The sequence below is a fragment of the Coptis chinensis genome, chromosome 6 (assembly GCF_015680905.1).
Source record: "Coptis chinensis isolate HL-2020 chromosome 6, ASM1568090v1, whole genome shotgun sequence".
In the NCBI taxonomy this organism is placed as follows: domain Eukaryota; kingdom Viridiplantae; phylum Streptophyta; class Magnoliopsida; order Ranunculales; family Ranunculaceae; genus Coptis; species Coptis chinensis.
In genome coordinates, this window is record NC_141461.1 from 78,503,291 (window position 1) to 78,522,944 (window position 19,654).

The 19,654-nt window shown below is 37.6% G+C and overlaps 2 protein-coding genes across 3 annotated transcripts; both read right to left on the reverse strand.

Moving 5' to 3' along the window:
* Positions 1-1,213: 1,213 nt before the first annotated feature.
* On the reverse strand, positions 1,214-6,900 carry LOC147494642 (putative F-box/kelch-repeat protein At1g12870). Of its 2 annotated transcripts, none has more exons than XM_086569165.1 (3): positions 5,426-6,900; positions 4,734-4,785; positions 1,214-1,766 (listed from the first exon to the last, which is right to left on the reverse strand). In XM_086569165.1, the coding sequence occupies exons 1-3, from the start codon at positions 6,560-6,562 to the stop codon at positions 1,762-1,764; spliced, it is 1,194 nt and encodes a 397-aa protein (XP_086425291.1). In that variant the 5' UTR covers positions 6,563-6,900; the 3' UTR covers positions 1,214-1,761. The 2 variants fall into 2 exon arrangements, with proteins under 2 accessions (XP_086425291.1, XP_086425290.1); XM_086569164.1 differs by having other exon boundaries at positions 5,414-6,894.
* Positions 6,901-7,869: 969 nt separating this feature from the next.
* LOC147494643 (uncharacterized) lies at positions 7,870-8,403 on the reverse strand. Its single transcript, XM_086568193.1, has one exon. The coding sequence runs from the start codon at positions 8,401-8,403 to the stop codon at positions 7,870-7,872; it is 534 nt and encodes a 177-aa protein (XP_086424319.1).
* Positions 8,404-19,654: the final 11,251 nt, after the last annotated feature.

Sequence of the window (19,654 nt, forward strand, 5' to 3'; positions counted from 1 at the left end):
TTAATTGGGGGAGGGATCCTGTTTTAATTTAAAAGTGTGATTCCCATTTTCAATAGGAGAAGGATTCCCGTTTTAATTAGAAATGCTAGAATTTCCCTTTTCAATATAGGAGAGAAATTTCCGTTTTAATAGAAGTTGATGACGTGGAATTTTAAGAGAGCTAGAAAAATACCCCCTGTAGGAGCTTTAATATTAACTAGAAAGTAAACTCGTGCATACGCATTGACACTTTTTAAATCATAATTATACATATATAAATTTCCTAAGTGATTTTTGTTTCCGTCGTATAATATGTTTTAATTTCCTAACAAATTGTTTTAATCAAGTCTTAAAAATCCATTTTAATTTATCAACATATTGTTTTAATTAAGTTTTAAAAACCTATTTTTTAATTGGGGTTGAGATCTCGTTTTAATTTAGAAGTATGATTCCCGTTTTTAATAGGAGAAAGATTCCCATTGTAGAAGTGTTAGATTTTTTTGTAATAGGAGAAGAATTCCCATTATAATAGGAGTAGGATTCTCATTTTAATTAAAAGTGCTAGAATTTATCTTTTCAATAGAAAAAGAATTTCCACCCGTTTTAATAGGAGTTGATGACGTGGAATTTTAAGAGAGCTAGAAAAATACCCCTTGTGGGAGTTTTAATATTAAGATATAGATACTTAATATATTGATTGATTTATTACTAATTGAAGATACTTACTGATTTTTTTATTTCATTTAAAAAAAAATTGATTGAATTATAAAATTTATCCAAGTTTGATGGAATCCCAACATGAAAACAAATAAGTCTAATAATAGTTTACGAATCAAATCAGCCATAATCTTTTCTCCACATTATTACAGTTGAAATCAAAGCAAAACTTTTATGCATTTGAATATACCAATTCGTTCAATTTTATGAAAAATGATTAAAATTTTAAATTTGTCAACATTAAAAAGGAACATTGATTCAATTGAATGTAAGATAAAACTAAACTAATCAAAATTAAACATTTTTTTTTTATAAAAACATTAAAAATCTTAAGTAGGGCCTATTAAATTTTCAAGTGGTTTTCATAAAATAAGAAGATTTAATTCTAAATTGGTTTGCTTTGGGTGTTCGCAGTCTTTGGTAAATTAAGTGGTGCTTTTATGAAAACCCTTATTTTATCTCTAAATAAATAAGAATTAAGTCACACGATAATGAATATGCCCATAGTAGTGTACTGTTGTGATCAATATTAGCAAATTAAATTAATAATTCCTGATCATCTGATAATTGAATACCTGGATGTTGCAACTAACAATACAGGGCAACCCTGTACAACGTTTTAACTACAATAACCATGAACAACGTATTACTGATGTCTAAAACTAAAACACTAAACGTTTTCTACCAGAATGGCTAAAATAATTATTTCTTTCAGAATCGTCAAAAAAGGAAGCAACACATTTAGGATACAAAACCAAACCCACGCATACCCTTTAGGTGGTTAGCGCACTCTCCTGTGGCTAAAATAAAGTTGGCACTGTAAGCGCAGGAGGGATGCTCATCTGTTTAGCTCTCTAGTAGGTTATATGCATGGTTACTCTTGAAGTTTAAGGGACTGCTTCCGCGTACTTACTTATTATTTAGCCACCCATGTTCAAAGGTCATTCCATCACTACAAGATTTGTATACAAGTTGATAAATACAAATAACACATGAGGAAGCACATCTCTGTGGGATTTGATCGAAGCCCAATTTTTCATAACATCGCCCATCATCATTACATCTTCAACCTGCAGAACAGGCCACAATCAGATTGAGTGAAATAATTGATAAACATATACAAATTACAGCATCTAAAATCGCAAGTAGAATAACTTTTTCATTTTGGATAACCAAGTAAAATCACTCTAGCACATGCAGATGGAGTCAAAACAAAGCAAAGTAAAATCCAGAACGGCACTGAGATGCAAACCATGGAGAGGTGCTTATGTAATTTGAGGGAGAATGTCACCGTCTTATTTGACATAACATGCCCATACATATAAGAAGGCGTTGTGTGAGGTGACTTTAAGGGACTAAAACCAGGTGTTGTTTGAGTAGCGATTCAAGGGCAAATGATAGATGGAGCTTTATCTAACTGTCGGGATCTAGGGACATAAATGTGAAATACAACCACTCGTTACATCACTTGGCACAGGGTCAAGTCGAATTTATTGAGATGACGTGGTAACTGACATTGAATTTGCTTTCAACCTGAAAGGCTGAAACCTGTTCAACTAACAAGCTCAGATCAGATGTGATATATGTTGAATACAACGGATGTTACGTAGCTTTGGACCAGCAGCGACCCAGACAAAGCTTTTCCAAACCTGACTCAAACTTCTTCATCCTTCCAGCTTGGGAAGACCAACCATTTCATAAGATTTTGGGGAAGGAAGACCAAGAGCAGTGCTAAGAGGCACACAGGCACACTCTGTTTTATTACCAAAAACTGTGATAACTCTTGATGCTCTTGATCCACCTTCCCAAACTATACTTTTCAGCAGTCAATGACAGGTAAGGCAATTCTAGGCCTAAGATTGAGCCTAGAGCTTAGAGCCTAGGCGGGAATCTAGCATATTAGACTTTTGAGGCAGATTTTGGTTAATCTCCATAAGATTTTGGCCAACAATGTTGTGTTGTAGCTTGAGGAAGATTTTGGCTGCTGAAGAAGATGCCTGAGTATCTAAGCTTATTTTTGCGATATCTCTATATTTATGTGCACTTCATCGATTTAGTAAATAGTAAGTCATCTAGGCATATATGTCACATACTCACATACAAGGGTGGGTGCAGGTCATACTTTTTGGGTGTGCTAGCTGACTAGTCCCACATAAGCATAGGCAGTGTTGCACTGCCTAGGACATTTGACTGCTCAGCTTAAACCAAGCCAAGCGCCTCCCTCACTTGTCAATCTTCTGCTTATTCTTAACACAGTTTACAGCCAAATCAACATGTCCATAATCAGCCATTACTAAGCTACTTCTGTCATCCAGGACTACCAACAAATAACAATGTGACTAAAACTACTTACATTTCCAGAGTTCTCAAACATCACTTGTACTGGAGAAGCAAAAAAATGATTCGCGTATGACATTGGTACATATGTCCTATAAGGGGAAAGGAAAGCATTTTATGCCTGAGAACATGCTCAATGTTCATCTCATCTTAATCAGTTGCTCGCAAAGGAGACCATTGCTTACTTCTAAACCTAGTGCCAAACACTAGTCGCGGTCCGAAAGAAAGTCGTGATGGGGCTTCACTTCCAACGCCTCTATCTTTGCCTTAAAACATGTTATCCCACTCTATGCAGCTATAACTTTCTTTGCAAAGCTAAAAGGGGTGGTCTCGATCTAAACAACTCTCACAACGTAAGGCAATGATTAAAGCTGTCAAACTCTCATCACGAAAGATAGTGATCAAAACAGTGAAGTGCCCACTGTACAAATATCTCACAAAGTCTTACTCTGGTCTATCTACAGAAGCAAGGAAATGACATGTCCCTGGAGTAAGAAATGACATAAGTAGACTCTAAATGCAATGAGGGAAGTCCAATCAACACCCAAACCACTATATAATATAAATATATAATATTCCATCTCTGGATTCCTAAGCTAGAATACCAAAAAAGGGAATAAGAAAAGGAAACTAAACAACAAAACCTAAAATAGACCAACTAGATAGACACAGACCAAACAACAAACTACCGAATGAGTACATCAAAACAATAACTGGCGCTAATATATCTAACCCTAAACACAGGAATTAAAATACTACTGAATATAGTCCATATATGACATCATTTACACACAAAAATTAAATTATCCCACAAAGCAGAAATACGTCCAGCAGCAACACATGACTAACCCAAGGGACGAAACAGAAGCCGAACAAGGAGAACTTTAAAATGCCTAACTAAACCAAGAGTACCCATTATGACCACAGTACCTGGCTCCCTCGTATATAAAAGATACAGTTCCTTTCTAGCAAAGAGATTCCCCAAGACAAAATGTTTCCTAATAACTCCTTGACTATATCAGAGTGCTGACCCGATTTGGTCGTTTTGACTGCACAATATAGGTTCAAACATACAAAACCTAACACACACAATTTTAGAAAAATACAACAACTTCATCAAAGTAAAACCAAGCCAAACAAGACGATCAGCCCAAAAAATACCTAAAGACAAATCCTATGTTTGGAACCGACATAAGTCTAAGAAAAGAAAAAACAAAGATATATACGGATGCATGGGCATGGAATTAATAGTATTTAGTTTGGTTTAGTTAGTTTATAATTTTATTTGTTATGTTAGTAGTAGTTTCCTATTAGGACTATAATTAGAATTAGAAGTAGGGTCTTATTATAAATAGGCTTGGAAGCCTCATTGGGTAAATAGACTAAACAAAATCAACCTGCCCTTCTTGAGAAGGCATTCCACCCAACTCGGTTGTTTTTGTTTATTGATTGATTGTTTAATTGAGAGATTCAATTAAAGGAATTTCGTTTTTCCTTAAAACCCTAGCTTTTGGGTGTTTATCGATTCTTATTCATTTGTGTTATTGATTCGAAGTTGCTTCCGCCTTCGTATACATCATATACTAAGCCAAACTTGATGTTAGAAACAGAAATAAAACAAAGCAAAGAAAACGTTAATATTTTATAAACATATGACAGACAAGTAAAATGACAAGCAGATCTAAAGGACAAACAAATACCTTGCTTGAGCAAAGCCAAATCAATAGCTGACAGCTGATTTTCCGTCAAGTCCTACACAATTCCAAAATCTCAAGATATTAAGATGAGAACTCTGAAAGGATTAAGCGGAAGCTATGTACACCATCAAACACATAAGAGCATATAGTGGATTTGGGAAATTAGAAGGTTTTGAAAGCCAGAAAAAGTTAGATCAAAGAGAAGAAATGTCTAATAGGAAAGATACCCAAGAAGGGAGGAAACTGGAAAATCCTTGATGAGGACTCAAAAAAATCAACTCAAAATAGATAAAACACAATCATTCTGGATTCTACAAATCCGCCTGAGAGTGTTTTGCCTTTTCTGTTACCAGGTATGAACTGATTTAGAATTAGTTCACACCAATTCCCGTTTTGCACTCCAAAGAGCTTCCTTTGATCTTGTACACAAAACATTTTCCACCAGCCACCTTTGTTAGCAATTAGAAGACAACTAATAAGTTATGGAATGAAAAGTAGAACGTGTTCTTATTCATCCATGTTTTTTTCTTCACAGACAAGACAGCATAAAGTACAAGAAACTCATGATGGGATATTGGTTAATGTCTAAATAAACAGAGAATTTTATCTAGAAATCAAGCCCATTTTATTAATTAAAAAAAAAAAAAAAACAAAGAGTTTAAAGAAATGATTTAGAAACTTACCACGGAACTCACCTTATTAGCTGCACGAACTGTGCTTTTGATTGAAAGTAGGGTCGCGTTGTAGACAACAACCTCGGTTACAAAACTTACCGGATCCAATGGGAAATACTTTAATTCTTGGATAACAAGATCCCAAAAGCACAAACGTCCTTCATTACTCCCATACCCAATTATCTTCCCATTCATCAAAACTGCACACGGATAAGCAAAAAGCTCCAACTCTATTGTATATAGTTTCGTCCAAGACTCCATTACATCATATTCATTCAACACCCATATTTTACAGTGCCATATGTACGGATCATTTGAATAAAACACCCACTCAATGCAAGCAAGGTTTTCTCTTAACAAGGCCAACCTCAAATAAGCAGGGGAATCAACACCGTGAACATCCCCGTAAACATCCGGCACTGTCATAGTTTTAAACACCTCAGTGGTAAAGTCGAATGAAAGAATTGCATGTCGTTCTGATTCATCTTCTCCCAACCAACAATAAATTCCATTCCGTAACGGTGCTTTAGGATGTGAGAATACATAAGGGAAAGGTACTACAGTGTCAATAGGTCTCCAAGAATCCGTACTTAAGCTGTAAAGATCAACTCGACATGTCATCAGATTCAGAAAAATAACTTTCACAACTTTGTAATCGTTGGTTTTAGCATCATAACCAAAACCAAAATAGAAGCCCAGCCCGCTGTCAGGAACCAATTCAGGAGGGACTGATGGTTTCGGAAGAATTCGGAATTCTCTCAAAGCAGGGTTCCACAATGAAACATTCTGGGAAAGGTCGGGTTGAAGACAAATTATGCCGTTACAAGAAGCAATGATTTTTGGGGACTCAAGAGCATTGTCAAAATGGTGGGGTAAATCTAAGACTTTGGGTACTTTATAGTTGTCACCAGTACCAGAGAGTAAGGAGAATCTAAGTGAGTAACAAGGTGTGTCATCACATTGAGAGGGATCCAAAATGATAAGTTGATGGTCATCATTATTATTGTTATCCTTGAGAATGGCAAGATGCTGGGTGATAAAAGGGGAGCTTTCGATTAAAGAGCACCATGATTTGCACACAGACTTGAATCGTAAAAGAGATGCCACCGGTAGCCAAAGTAAAATCGTAAACACCACATCTTCTGGCAGCACTTCCATAACAAACAGCTGTCCTTTCTATAATCAATTCAACACCACATAATACAAATAAATACTAGAAGAATCTGCGTTGTTGTATTTGTGTCAACCGATATTACAACACTCAATCTCACTAGTCGCTTCGTCTCTTTTCTTCTTTTTCATCTTTCTTCTCTCCCACTTCTTCTCGCCTTCCCTCGTTCAACTCCGATCCTACGGTTTTCCAGCTGTCTTTTAGGGTTCCGCGGCTTTTGCTACAGTGCTTCCCGTCCCGACTCCCTTGTTCTGCATCCGGCTTGGCCCAAAGGCCCGTCCATGTCCTTTATCCCTAAATGCCCATCTTCTTTCAGGGTACCGCGGACCTGATTCTATGCCATCCGGTTTCCTTTCCTTATGTCACCCTGGGACTGCGGACCTGCCACCTTCATATGTCACGAATTAGGATGACACAATATTCAAACAAGAACATAAATGACACCATATCAACTAGCAAAAGCCTAATGTGGGAAAGCTAATGGTACAATTCAAACACCCTTTCATACCCAAGACTGTTTAGAACTAGCTTCAGTTATCGACTAGGTGCCTAATTAAATTAAACATGGTAAAGATGAAACTCAGTTTTCACTCCAAATAATACGAAAAAGAAAAATCCAACATGGTAAAGCACAATAATATTGGAATGACAATTTTCTTTTATACATAAAATACAACAAAAATATTTCTTTTTTTTAGGGCAAAGTAGGCTCATCAGCCAAAAACCAATCAACGCAGCAGCTCTCACTTCTTCACACGAACAATACTTCTTCATGTCACATGGTGAGGGATGGTAATATATATTTTTAACACGTTTTTTTTTTTGCTTGGTAAGTAGAAAATATATTAAAGACGGGAAAAGTTACAAAATTGTGTGGTATAGACTAAAATGTCCCACCATGATCAAGCTCAGTGTATCCAAAACCATATTATATGATTTCGAATATGTACAAAGATTAGAATCTAAAAAACTGCTGAAAAGGTAACTCCCAGTGTAGTAACCATAGTGGTTTGCCCTCATAGATTAGCTTTTCATTAGGCTGCAGAGCCACTCCAGCTTTTGCAATTGCATTTGCCGAGAAATTGGCTTCTCTAAAAGTCGATGTGAAAGTGAAAACCTGAAGCATAGTGCAGCAGTTTCTCCATCGCAGTTGCAGCTCCTATGGTAGACTATCATTGCAAAAAGCTTTGATTGCCTGCTCCGAGTCCGCTTATATCCTTAACATTACCCATCCCTTCCTTATTGCTAGTTTAATACCCTCTAGGATAGCTAAGCATTCAGCTCTAAAATTTGATCAATTCCCAATATTTGGGCATAGAGACAGTTTAAAAGACCCTTCAAAGTCTCTAAAAGTAACGTCAATCCCCGAGGGCCCTGGATTGCCAAAAGCCGCACCATCAGTATTTAGCTTCATAAAATCTCGTTCTGGTGGTACCCAAGTACACTGTTTAGTGGTGGGGGCTGCCCTTGGTCTATTGGTTAGATTCCATGCTCTAAGAGTAGCCACATCCCTAAAAGAAGAGTTGTTACTTGCCTTAGAAAGATGCGCAGTGGTGAAAATGTCGTATTGAATCAAAAGCTTACATTCATCCAGATTCGCCTTTTTGCCCTCAAAATTGATTCGGTTTCTGTGCTTCCATATCTCTATCATACTACCAATGAGAGCGGCAGTCCATAGGTGCTTGAGTCTTAGACTCCACATTTTCGCCAGTTTATAAGCATCTGAGAAAGAAGTAAGGGTCTGACGAACTTCAAATCTACTTGCAGTCCACTTCCAAAGGGTCTGAGAATTGACACTCCCATAAAATATGCTCCAGCGTTTCACCATGTTGCCTACACAATCTGCATATTGACATTAGGTGGACACCCTTTCTTTGAATGACATCATCTGTAGCTGCACATCCCTTGAGAGTCTTCCAGGTAGTAGCAGCAACTCTCAAGTGTATATAGGAATTCCACACCTATTTATGCCAACCAATTTTGGTTCTATGGTTCATGATAGTCTCATGCGCTGATTTGCACGAGAAAATTCCCTTGAGATCGGGGCACCATACCAAGTAGTCTAGAGGTTGTGAGAGATCTCTAAGAACTCCCATTGTACTTAGACCAGCAATGTCAAGGAGAGAAGAGAGAGGATTTGGAATGACCAAGTCATTATTAATCAAGAGCGAGCTCACCTTGGCAGTGCATCCCCTTAGATTATGAGAGCTAAGGCTTAAAATAGATTGCAGCCAATTGTCTCTCCATAAGTCTATCTTTTCTCCATTACCCACCACCCATTGCGATCGAGGTAGTATCTCAGTGAGTGCTTCTTTGATGCCTCCCCAAACTGAAGACCTTTTGTGGTACTTAATAAGGTCACCCCTGCTGTTCTTATACTTGTGTTGTATGAACTTCGCAAAATCATCATCTTCACTTAGGAATTTCCAGGCTAGCTTCATCAACATGGATTTATTGATGTCTTTCAATCTCCTAATACCAAAACCACCTTCATCGTAAGGCTTGCAGACCTTTTCCCAGCTAACCGTCGTTGCTCTCTTTTTATGCATCTCCAGTCCATAGAAAATTTCTAATCCATGTTTCTGCTTCCTTGATCATAAGAGATGGCCATTTGTATATGGACATATTGTAAATGGGAATGCTGCTAATTACAACCTTAATCAGAACACTCCTTCCTTGAAAAGATAGCATACGCCCCTTCCAACTCGAAAGCTTTTTCTTAATGCTATCCAGAACAAGATAGACAATAGACTTAGTAACTCTACCTTGTGTCAAAGGGACATCAAGATATTTTTCCGATAATGATCCCTCCGAAATATTTAGCTCTCGAAGAGTTCTGACCTTCCTGAGTTGAGAGAAAACACCAAAAAAGATCTTGTATTTAGCTTTGTTCATGAACTGACCTGACGCAGCTTGATATCGTTCTAGGAGTGAGTTGAGGTGTTGAATCCCTGCAATATGACCATTTGCAAAAATGATAATATCATCCGCAAACAATAAATGACTAGGGACTGGGAACCTTCTCGGAGACACCATAGGCTTGATTATGCTATTTGAAGTGAGATAAGTCAAGCCTCTACTCAGAACATCTTCAGGCAAGGCAAACAACAGGGGAGATAGGGGGTCGCCCTGCTTTAGGCCTCTTTCCATATGGAAAAAGCCAACTAGGCCACCATTCACCATCATTGAAATTTGTGCAGAGTGAAAGATAGTGTGAAGACACTGTATCCACCCCTGTGAGAAACCCAAGGCAGCTAATACTTTGAAGAGAAAATCCCACGACATGGTGTCATAAGCCTGTGAAATGTCAATCTTCATAGCAATGTTACCCCCATTTCTTTTGAATTCAAGTTCATTCATAAGTTCAGAAGCCCACTTGTTCTTTTGTTATAATTCTATCCGCTATCCTATTCAGTCTTCTTTGCATCAACTAGTGATTATCTTGAAGAGAAAAGTCCTCATACAAATGGGACGGAATTGACTGAGCTTACTTGCACTTCTCTCTTTAGGGATAAGAGTGATAAAATTGGAGTTAAGGATATTTGGTAGGATCTTGCTGGTGAAAAAAGATTGGACTGCAAGACAGATGTCCACCTTTATAATATTCCAGGAGTTGGTGTAGAAATGTCCTTGGAAGCCGTCAGGACTAGGGGAGCTATTTGAGTTCATGTAAAAGACTGCTTTCTCAATCTCCAAGTAATCAGGGGTTTTGGAGAGGTTAAAGTTGTCATCTTGAGTTATGAGTCTAGGAATTAGACCCATCAGATAGTCATCATGCGTGACTGGAGATGCTTTAAATTTGTCTTGGTAGAACTCAACAATGTGTTGTTTAATCTGATCCTGGTTCATAAGAGAAATCCCCTCCTCTGTTTGAAGTTCAGTGATCAGCGCAACTCCCTGTCTAAGCCTGTAAATGTTATGTAACTATTCAGAGTTTCTGTCGCCCTCCTCATCTGTTCGAATTCTACTTTTCTATTTCAGAACATTGGCTCAATTCTCCCTTGCATTGTCCAACTCGACCTCCGTAAGAATAGCTTGCGAGACGAGTACTTCATTGTCAGTGTCCTCGGCAAGTACTTGCACACTTATTAGCACTTCCTGAGCTTTTCTAATGTTGATGTCCACATTCCCAAAAACCTCATAGTTCCATTTCTTAATGTCCTTCTTGAGTCTCTGCAACTTCCTCATTACTCTCAATAAAGGACCCGCGTCGGTAAATTGGTTCCAGCTGTGGGTGACTAATTCCATGAAAGAAGGGTGTGTGAGCCATACTTTGAGAAATCTGAAAGAAGCATTAGTGGGTTTGGGGATGCTTGGGGAGCCTCCAATGAGGGGGGCATGATCAGACGCTTGCCTAGCTCCAACAGAAGACTTCCAACCAACATATTTTAGATTCCACGCATCTTTGAAAAAAACTCGATCTAGTTTTGAAGACACCCTGAGAGGACCTCTTTTGTTATTCGACCAAGAAAATTTTAATCCATCAAAATTTGCTTCAATGAGATTGCATGAGTTAACAAAAGAGTTAAATTCCTGCATTGCGGTTCTGTTAGGAAAATTGGTGCCTCTTATCTCTTCATACCTGAGCACCACATTAAAATCTCCTGCTATAAGCCATGGAGTGTTGTTATTCATAAGCTTAAGCTGATCCCAGAGCCTTTGTCTGTGCACTAGAGAGTAGTTAGCATGGACAAAAGATACAAGCACATCATCCGCTAGAATAGTAATCTGCTAGTCAGAGGAACTGATGAGAGTAACTTGGAGGCCGACTCTATAAAAAACCCAAATGTTACCAATTCTGGTCGGGTTGTCATTATGAAAACAGACCCCATGGTAGTTATTGTTAATACCTCTCGTAGATAAGAAGTCCAGCTGATGTCTAATAAGTGGTTCAGCTAAACAAACTAAATCCATGTTATGAAACTGAAAGAGTTCTTTTAGTCGATCAATGCCTTTATCTTTTCTTGCACCCTTTATGTTCCAATATATGATCTTCATTGGAGAAGGGATTGAGACAACTGGCCTTGCGACCTAGTAGAAGGATGTGAAGCCGAATCTGGAGGATACACTTCCGCTTTCTTTCTTTTGATTTTTTTTTGGCACATCCGGCACTGTAATGATGGCACTATCTTCCACCTGATCTACCCATCTCTGAGCCATTACTGAGGCCTCTGCTGCCACCTGACATTGTTCTTCATTCTCATTTGATAGAACCTCAAATGGGTTACTATTGCTCAGTAGTTCGCTATGAGTGCCTACGACATTGTTCGTTTGTAGGTCCTCAAACACAACCATTTCTGATCCCATAGGTGCTTGCTCACTAGGTTGCTCATGACTAGCAACTTTGTCTTGTAAAGGGTGGTTGGCCTCTGATGGTACCAAGGGTTCCTTACTAGCAAGACCTGGTGGGTCTTCGGGTATGCCAGGTACTCCATCATCCATACTAGTAGGAAGCACCACGGTAGTTGGTACTTGAACAGGGCCAGCTGAGTTTTCACTACTGCCACTCCCATCACTAGTCAAAGCTACATTACCTCCAGTAATGACTACCTCCTTATTTTTTTGTCTCCATCTTTTTTTTTGTCTCCTAGACATTTTGTCATATTCCGTAGCTTTGTCAACCACCGTTTTCCCAGCTACTTTGTTTAGGGTGTCTTGTAAAAACAATATTAAAGAGATGGGAAATAGTAGATTTATATGGAGGAAAAACATTAGATTTCATACTCTCTAAATCATGTAATATAGAGGAGTAGTCGTGTTCGCCACCAGTTGTACGTTAGCTACTTGAATACACGTTAAGGTTGATAAACGATTTACTAAGAGAGAGTAATAATATCAAAGTAGTATAATAAGATGTGAACACTATACCAAAATAGGATATTAGTAACGTTCACTTTTTTTTCATTAGTAACGTTTTTTAAGCGTAAGAGAGTTCCTCTCACTTTAATACCGTGAGCAATTATGAAAAACTGTTACAATGATTTTCCATTAAAATTGAATTAATTTCTAACGTTTTGTTTTAATTTTCTTAAGAAATTTATGCGCTGGCAAACCGTGAACATTAAAAAAAACACACAAAAAAATTAGAAATTTGGGAAATAGAGGGAAACTGCTAAAAACTTGCGCTCTCTTTGAGTTTCACGTATCACAACTCTTTAACTATGGAAACAAACTATCTTTATATCTCTCAAATTTCTTTCAATCTCTCTCAAATCTGTTTCGTTCTTAAGTTATTTGCTGTCGCCGCTTGTAAGTATGCCTTCCCTTCCCTTCCTTTCAATTATGTAGGGTTTGGTAATTAACTTCTTTCTCTCTCTCTCTCTCTCTCTCTCTCTCTCTCTCTCTCTCTCTCTCTCTCTCTCTCTCTCTCTCTCTCTCTCTCTTAATTCTTTCTTGGTTGGATTAATTGCTGAGGGATTTTGCTCGTTTTTTCAAATCAAGTTCAATTTGAGTCGCTGCAAAAGGTATGATTTTTTATTTTCATTTGTGCGTGCTCTCTATCTTTTAGTTTGATTGTTTTTCTTTGCAAAGGGGATGATTGTAGGGCTTATGCCAGATTTTGTTTTCTCCCCATCACACCAACGTCAATATTTTGGGCCTTGTGTTTAGTGTAAGCTACGACACAAAAGTTTGGAACTGAATGTTATTAAAGGTTTACCACTTTGTGTTTGCTGTAAATTCTGCTGCCTAGATATACCAAAATTTCTTCTTATTGTTAGTGCAAAGGCGTAGGAGAACTATTCATTGTTTTCACCACATTTTAACGGTTATTGTAGACGTCATGTTCTTTCGATGGTCATGAATTAGTTCATCTTCGACAACCGAAATTGGTTACGAGAATAGACACATTTAGTTTAGAAGAATAACAAAATTGTTTTTTAGTTAGCAAACACTCATGCTTGGCAACTGATTTTGCAAAAGAAAAGCAATTTTTTTTATACAGTTAGCTTATTCTAGAATGTGAAGTTCAACTGGATTTACTTTGAGCTCCTAATTCTAGGAAAATGTTTTTTCCCCATGGGGACCCCGAAGCCACACATCCAATCTTGTTGTCAATAATTTGGTGAATGGTGAAGGGACATCCACAGCTCAATCTACAGTAACTCACAGTGCTGCAGTGACCAATTTCACGAGCAACTCGTGGAGCTTTAAGGGCAATGAAGTTGGTGGCAGTTCCTAGGAAATAGAACAATCATTTCTCCGGTGAGCTCGAGATAGCTCAGCAGGGTGATAGGCAGTACGTGGAACTTAGAAACTCCAGGGGCTATGGGTCTTCCACTCGTCAGGTGCACTGGTCTCTTTAAAGGCTCTTGGTGATAGTGTTATATACTAAAAACATTACTTTTGTATTAACTCTAATTCTTTATATTTTGAATGAGAATCATATGGGCAAATGTTATGCATATTATATATGTTATTAGTTATATGCATGTGTCTAATACTTTATGTTGTAGATGATATGGTGTGAACACACAGAAGATCATATCATCAGTACCTTATAAAGTATAAGTAATCGTTCACAACTTAGATGGATTTGGACAAACCATTAGTACGGTTTTAGTATAATCTGGTATTAGTCTATCTTGACTATAGGATTACACTAGTACACTTTGTGTGTATTGAACAGGACCAAGTGAGGTTGTTTCTCCTTATACTGACTATATAAGAGAACAAACGCCTCTGTTATTATAGATGCTTATCCTCCTAATCCGGATATAATAACGGGCACTTACATGCATTGTACATTGCTTTAAATCATCAATGAGTGAGATTCATATGTGAATCAACAAACTCGATGGATTGGGTAATGACATTGTATGTAAGGTGTGCTGTTGATTATAGAAGGAATCCGTGTCCCACAAGAAGTCGGGTTGATGATGTCCCCTTGAGGAGCTCAAAAGATTGTCATGTAAACCCCAACGGTGGATTTATTCGACATGACAATGAGGTTGAGTGGTACTACTCAAGGACATAAGAAGTTGATTAATGTAGTTGTCGAACTTGACTTAATCAACGGACATTCGATATCTTAAACACGGGGAGATCAACGAGCATATAATATGGAGCCCATAAACGCTGATACGTAATTTGGGATTAGGGCGGTAGTGCAACAATGGCCTTTAGTGGATTAAGTCATTTGTTGACGGACTTGGGTCGTGTGTTCGGGGCGAACATGGGAAGCCCAAGCCCATCAGGAGGCCCAACCCTAATTTCTCCTCATGGTCCCTGTTGTAGCCTATAAATAGAATAATCTCTCTCTGGCCGAAATTCACTATTCATCTAAACAGAAAAAGAGGCAAGGAAAGATAGATCCAAAATTGGATCTAGCTTTGTGAGAAAGAAGGGGATTGGTAGATCGTTGTCCACACAACGTCCAATCTATTCTAAAGGAATACAATAGAAGATCAAGGGGTTGATTGTTGATTCGGATTCATAAAGATTGGATTCTCAGAGTTATCAAAACTGGATCTAAAAGGTATGTTCTCTATCCAAATCGTGAGAACCCATTAATTCCGCTGCGTGTGGTTCTCGCGGTTTGTAGAAATATTGATTCTCAAAATAACGGTTCCTACACTTGGCTTCTCGGGATATATATCTCCTGATCCTAAGGGTGCTTCTCCCATGCATGAATTTGAACTCTATCCTAGTTTATTTTCTGCGAACTTGGCATTACCCATTATCTTTTGAACTTAGGGTGAACTCCTAATTTGTGGGTTGTTTCTAGTTGCTTAGACTGATAATTAAGCAGCTAGCCTTGCTTTTTGGACAATATAACTTGCATTTAGGTGTTTAGATAGTTGTTTTCTGTTGAAAAGTAAAGTGCATGTGTAGTTTCAGGACCAAAATCCTTATGCATCTGGTTATTAATCTAAACTTTTAAAATCTATTAATTAGCAAACTAATGTATCTTAGTTAAAAGGCGAAATGATTATGGAGGCATCTGATCCTTTTCTTTTGCCAACTACACAGTGAAATGCTACCGTATTTTGGAATGAATCTATATTTTCTCACCATCTAGAATGATGTATCTGCTTCGGTTCTTGCTTCTGGTGTGGTAGATGGTTTTATGTTGCTATGCATTAAGGACTTGCGTTTGGTTAGTATGTATTGATAGATTTATAAAGAAAGGGGAGTGTGAAACAGAATGAATGTTGCTAGATTTATTTCAAGTTGGGGAAGGGCAGTTAGGGTATTAAGTAAAATATTGACGTTGGTGTGATGGGGAGAAAACAGAACGGGGGTTTATCTCTAAGGAATCATAAAATGAGGGGTGGGGTGGTTTAGTCTAAACATGTATATAAAATGGGGGGTTTTAGTCTAATTAACCCATGAAAGAATGATTAGATACAATTATACAAAGGAATGTTGATCTCTCTTTCGAAATTGGAACCATATCATGATGTGCAATGAAAAGAACACTTATCTATTTTAACTGTACAAGATTATTCAAACTTGTTTACGTATCAAAAAAACAGAACTATCACATTAAAACGTAAGAAATCCTTAACATGCCATGAGCCGAAAGACCACATCATACTTGCCACAAAAATACAACCCCTTAAAACACATCCAAAAACGATTGGAAATATACAATATAAAATTCAAAGCCCATTAGAAACTCACTCAAATAATTTTGTAACCAAGAAAAAATAAATTACATAACAATCAGGCATAAAAAATAATTGTTTTTGGGAGTTGTTGGTTCTCTGTTTCAGTTTGTTGGTTTAATCAGGCATGTAATGGGTATGCTCTATTAGTACTATTCAATATATGAATACTATGCTGTTTGAACTCTTCTTTTGAGTCTCTAGATTGTTTGTGGAAATGCATCTTTGTGGTTATTATCTACATGTTATTATCGTTGTTTTATCTCTATGGTTTTTTTTTCAAGTATAATGATTGTGGTAAGTAAACTAATCGATGGTGTTAAAACTGACTTTGAGAGATCTTTTCTTACATGTCATTATTTGGACAAATATCTTGTCGTCATTGCCATGAGTGAACTCGAGTGTTTGTATTTTTCTTTAGTGTTTCCTTGTCAAATTTGTTATGGTGACTGGATTGAAATATTGAGTATACTTACCTTAGTGTTTTGATACTTTGCCGATATTTCTACCGAAAAAAAAATGATACTCTACTAATACCTATACTAGACTTGCATATTGAAGGAATTCCCTGATTTGGTATAATGAAGTTTAGTAAATAGTTGTGTCTGTATATGTCATGTTGCAAGCTCGAAGTCACTTCCATCCTTTTGCCTCTAAACTATTTTGCGTAGATTTTATTTTATTCTAAATGGTGTAGTGTAAGGAGTTATTTTGCAGTATGTCTCAACCAATTCCAAAGGATTGGATGAATGAAATTGACAAATTTGGGATTGTATACAAGTAAGGGGTGTCGGATTTTATTCAATTTGCTAGTGACAAGGACCCTACATCGACCACGTGTCCTTGCCCTTGTAATAAGTGCCGAAATAGGAAAAGGTTTCTGTTTGATATAGTGAGAAAACATTTGATTTTGCATGGTATAGAATCAACATACCATGCATGGGTTTTACATGGTGAGAACCCATATAAGGATTGAATGGTAGACCGAGATGCAGAAGAAAACGATGAGGCTAAAGGACTCAGAATGGGGAATCTTGTTGTCGTTGCTTATGGCATACATGAAGGGCTAGCAGGTGATTTGAATGGAGGCGATGAAAGTGAGGGTGGAGATTTGGAACCACCATATGTTCTTGAACCAGATTTGGGTAAGAGGTATAATGAATATAAACAAAAAGCGGAAGAAAAATTATACCCTAGCTTCATGCATGGCTCCTATAACAACTCTCTCTGCAATGGTGGACCTACAAAACTTGAAGAAGCAATATAATTGGTTAGGAAACAGTGTGACTGTGTTCCATGTTAAGAAAATGGTTGCCGGAAGGAAACACGTTGCCTTTAAAGTATCCTGTAATGAAGGCAATGTTAAAAGATTTGGGAATGAAAGCCAAGTGTATAGATGCATGCAAAAATAACTGTATGTTATATTGGAAGACTGAAGCTGACTTAACGGTATGTCCTCAATGTGAAACACCTAGATACAAAGTGAAGGAGGGGAAAATGGGGAAGAAAGAAACAAAAGAGGCGAGAAAAGTATTGAGACATTTTCCTTTGATTCCAAGACTCAAGAGGTTGTACACAATACCATGGATAACACGTGAAATGACATGGCACGATAGAGCGACACCTTTTTGGAATTATATGCGACACCCAATCAATTCACTTCAGTAGAAGACATGTAAAGATGACTAGCCAGACTTTGCTAAGGAAGGGCGTAATGTTTGGCTTGGGATTGCAACTGATGGATTCAATCCATGTGGAGTTCAATCCACTGGTTACAGTTGTTAGCCTGTTTACATAGTTCCTTAGAATCTCCCTCTGTCTTTGTGCATGAAATCTGAGTTCCATATGATGTCATTATTAATACCAGGGCTGAAGGCACCGGGTCAAAACATTGATGTATTTCTTCAACCACTAGTTGATGATTTACAACAATTATGGAAAGAAGGGGTGGCAGCTTATAACATGTTCAAAAGAGAGTACTTTACTTTGAGGGCTATGTTGATGTGGGGGATTCATGATTTACCTGCGTATGGTAACTTATCAGGCTGTGTAACACATGGTTACAAAGCTTGTCCTATTTGTTATGATGAAACTCTGTCTATGCATCTTGGGAATGCAAGGAAGATCATTTATACAAATTACCGGATGTTTCTTAAATCTGATCACCCATTTAGGCAGGGCAAGTACTTAGGACTTAAGACAAAAGAGTTAAACCCCCCTCCACCAAGGTTAAAGGGAGAAGTAATTGAGAAAATGCTAAGTCGTGTCCATTATGTACCTGGTAAAGTATTAAAAGGTGCCAAACGGAGTGTAGATGATGTAGATGTGGTTGCTATTGGAGATGATGAAGATGATGACGATTATGAAGTTACTGAAGCATGGTATAAGAGGTCTATTCTCTTTGAACTGGAATATTGGTCGAAACATAAGATTTGACATGTTATCCTAGGTGCATTTGCCTGATATTGGTCAGCATCCACCTCTTGGTGCATTTGGTTGATAAAGGGCTGATTTGTGGACCCGTGTATCCTAGGTGGATGTTTCCATTTGAACGGTATGTACAATTTTACCTTTATTTCATATTTAACGGCAATTATCATCGAAACTACAAACTACAATTTTGGATTTGTTTATTTTAATAGGGCAATGAAGGAGTGTAAAAATATTCTGAGTAATAAACGCTATGTTGAAGGCTCCATTGCGGAGTCCTATATTGTTTCTGAATCTGTCAGGTATGCTATGGAGTACATGCCAAATTCACGGGATGGAAACCACAAAGCTACTCGTGAGGTGTTTCTAGATGAAGATGGAGAGTATTGTGATGGGGGCTTATACTTGAGGGTAAAATTGTGACCCTAGGCAAGGAACAATGGATACAAATCCGTAGATGGGTTCTTTTTCGACTAGACATCGAAAATTTTGATGAACATTATAGGTTAAACAGTCATGTCAAACTGCATAAACAAATTGCAGTGAGTATCGTGCCTTGCAAGCAAGTGCACGTGGTAGAAGAAAAAGGATAGCAAAGACAGAAGTGGAGATGCAGACCGAGTTCATTGTGTGGTTATATGACAAGGTATTGTTTTCTTATATTTATGTATTTAGTTTACTTGGATATTACAATTTGTACTTTTAACTTTCTAATTGTCATTTTTTTTTCACTTCACAGTTGTTGGTTGAAAAAGACACAAATTGTGACTTATGGCGATTTGTCCAAGGACCTTTGTTCAAAGCTAAAACGTATAAAAAGTACCGTGTTAATGGTTTTGTGTTCTCTACTAGGTCGCATGATGAAACAATTGCCACACAAGACAGTGGTGTTTGCATGAATGCAATCACTACATTTATGTCAAGTAGGAAGGACAAAAATCCCATTGATGCATCGACTAAGTGGTTGGGGTTATCGAATAGATAATAGAGCTGGACTATACGATCTTCCAGCATGTTGTCTTTTACTGCAATTGGGTGAGG